Source organism: Stegastes partitus, unplaced genomic scaffold, assembly GCF_000690725.1.
Source record: "Stegastes partitus isolate 25-593 unplaced genomic scaffold, Stegastes_partitus-1.0.2 Scaffold160, whole genome shotgun sequence".
Taxonomy (NCBI): Eukaryota; Metazoa; Chordata; class Actinopteri; family Pomacentridae; genus Stegastes; species Stegastes partitus.
The window spans coordinates 206,101-209,198 of NW_007577891.1; the positions used below are offsets into that span (position 1 = coordinate 206,101).

Below are 3,098 nucleotides of genomic sequence, written 5' to 3' on the forward strand. Positions count from 1 at the left end.
GAGCTCATGAATGGTTGTGTTATGAGTTTGTTTTGTTTATTTTTGGAAATATGAGTGTGTAATCAGTTGCATTAGTGTTCACGAGAGTGTGTGGATGTGTGTGTCGTTTGTCTGTGTGCACTGGTTTGGGAAATTGAGAATGTCCGCTAGCTAGCTAGCTAGCTAACTAGCTAACTGGCTGGCTAGCTAGTTAGCGGACATGAGGTGGTATAACCGTGCTGCTCCTTTCACAGAGTGCTGTGCACGAGACGCCTGAGCCCGCTGACCAGAGTGATTTTGTGTTGCCAGGTGGACCAATAAATGAGAAAATACCATTCTGCCTTCCGACTCATTATTAATAAACACAACGCAGAGTCGAAGGGGTTACATTGGTGCAGTGACCCATTCTTCTACGTGACCGCGGCGGGTTGGGACCCGTCTAATTCCTGGTGGACCGCTGTTGTGGCGCGGAGTCGCGGCGCGCGCCCGGGACAACGACGCGGGACGGGAGTTGGAGTTTCAGGCGGATCATCTTGCCACGGTTGCGCCGCAGACTGGACAACTACGCGCACGCCGTGACGTTTTCACTGTACCGGCGGAGGTGTGGTAATTGGTTTGCCAGTACGTGTATCTGCATTTGAGCCATAAGGTGGTGATATTGCCTCGCAAAAGACTTTAATGTACCCAAGTGTGTTTGACTTAATTCATGTGTTGCTATTGTTCTAAAGACAATGTGATTTTGCGTGATTTTTTCTTTTCTTTTCAATGACAGCTTGGTGAAATTGATATTGAGGGTGAATTTTAAAAAGGGAAGAAGATTGCCATTTTTAGAGCTAGATGTACATTCTGGCTCTGATTTCATTTTCTACTTGAGGCAAGAAATACTTTTTTTAAATGTGTGATTAAGTGGGTTTGGTCACTGAATTTTTTTTTCTTATTGTGGGTATTTGAGCTATCTCTCCCAGTACATTATTTTTGTCCTGCATTTTATGTTATCTATCTTGTTGCTTTGTTAGAGTCCTAGACATGGAAAATACACCTGTTTTTGGTAGAGGGAGGGGTTCTGTGAGTTTCACCCCTATACCATCACTTGGAAGGGGCAGAGCAAGACTTCTGCTTACTCCGGCTTCGTCTACTCCCAATCCTGGTTTTGATCATTTTAAGTTTGATGATAATATTGCTAAAGAACCACCCCAGTGTGATCCACACACTCAGAAACTGCAGGATGAGAGTGGGGCTGACAAACTCCTGACTGGCATTGCATCACAGATTGGGCTCTCTATAGGTGAAAGTATAGCCTCTTGCATTGAATCCCGCTTAGGCTGTGGGGCTGTGAGCAATGCAATGGCGGATTCTTCGCTGTTGAACGTGGTAGTGAGGCCTGATGTTAAAGAGCCAGTGAGTTTTAAAGGGGATGGAAACGACACACACTCAGTTCAGGAGTGGGAAACACTGATGATGACTTACATGAAAAAGAAAGGAATTCCTGTTGCAGGCACGATAAGTCCCCGAGGGAAAGGAAGAAAGAAGAAGGTTCAAAGGAAACTAAGTGCTGAGGACTGGACTGATGAGTGCAAACAAGCTTTTCACCAGCTTAAGCAGGCTCTGCTGGCTCAAGTACCGTTAGCTCACCCGAATTTCAGTGAGCCTTTTCCGCTTTCAGTGGATGCTTCCACTAATGGTCCCGGTGCTGTACTGTCGCAGGTTCCTGCTGATGGATCAACTGCTAGGCCAATCGCCTTTGCTAGCAAGTCTCTCTATCATGCACAGTCCAGATATCCTGCACACAGGTTAGAGTTTTTCGCATTGAAGTGGGCAGTGTGCGATAAGTTCCATCATTGGTTGAGGGGTCACCGGTTCACGGTGTGGACCGACAACAACCCTCTGACCTACATCCTGTCAAAGGCCCGACTGGACGCCTGCGAGCAGAGATGGATTGCTAAGCTTGCGCCATTTCAGTTCGACATTAAATACATACCTGGTCCCAGGAATGTGGTAGCTGATGCCCTCAGCAGAGAGCCCTTTGTGCAGCCCAGCACTTCAAATCGTTTNAGTGTTTTCTGTAACTCTCAGTCAGACTTCTGCACCTGTTGACAGGTATTTAGATTTTGGTCAAAGTGCTCTGATTTGTCTGGCAAAGTTTATTTTTTTAAATTATTCTTTTCAACCACAATTCAAAAGCAATGTCTTATTTCATTACAATATAATTTAGCAAATTTTTATTTATTATTAATTTTTTCAGTTTCTAGTTATTTGAGTGACTATTGTGAGTTTTGCCTTTTCTTTAATGGAAGGGTATGAATAAATCTGAGACCGACTGTACTTGGTGTACTTTGGTTGTAGCTGATTTGTACTGAAGCTCTGAGGACTGCCATGAATCTACAGACATACAGCCTCTTTGTTTTGCTATGTTTGTGTTTCTTTGGCTTACCTTCTTCATTTATGGACTTATGCATCCCTGGATCACCAGCAACTTTTGAGTTTCATCATCATTTCAGTCGTCATCATCAACTACAGCAAAATAAAGTGGATATTTACCAGTTTCCAAAGTGCCAGGTTGTACTTTAGAGCCCTCTAGTGTAGCTGAAGAAGAAGAACGTGGCACTGAGGGGGAAAGTCCTCTTGTGACAGGGAAGAGCTAGATCACCATTCGTAGAGGATGTGTGATCAGCTGATCAGTGTTGACTTTGTGCACCGCTTTGCTTTAAACGTTTTTTCTTCTTGTAATTGTAAAAGGCTCCAACACTTTCTCCGCTACTGTCTAATGTTCTTGTGCATTACTTTATCACCACCTTGGAGGTCACCTTCATGGCGCCTCATTTCGCCCTCACCTTTTGTACTTCCTCCTGGGCCTGGACACCTGGAGATTCCTGAGCAAGAATAGCCTCTACGTGGTCATCAGCAATCTGTGGCAACAAGAAATACACGTCAGCACAATGTCAGGACATCACAGACCTGCAGGAGTGATTCATAGTTTGAAGTAATAAGGCTCACCACTTACCTTAGTGGTGTCTGTGGAGCCTGTAGGGGAGGCCTCAATCTCCTTCAGTGTTTTCAGGTTAATTTCAAAATCCTGTTTATCTCAAACTACTCTATCCCTGTTCTTATCTCACATCCAT

The 3,098-nt window shown here is 44.5% G+C and overlaps 1 protein-coding gene across 1 annotated transcript in view; it reads right to left on the reverse strand.

Moving 5' to 3' along the window:
- The window catches only part of myot (myotilin), a 41,012-nt gene extending 37,914 nt beyond the window's left edge, over positions 1-3,098 (reverse strand). The window contains exons 1-2 of the mRNA XM_008279488.1: positions 3,093-3,098; positions 2,811-2,885 (exon numbers count right to left, since the gene is read on the reverse strand). Of these exons, the coding sequence (XP_008277710.1) occupies positions 2,811-2,885; positions 3,093-3,098 (81 nt within the window). The remainder of the gene's footprint in view (positions 1-2,810; positions 2,886-3,092) is intronic.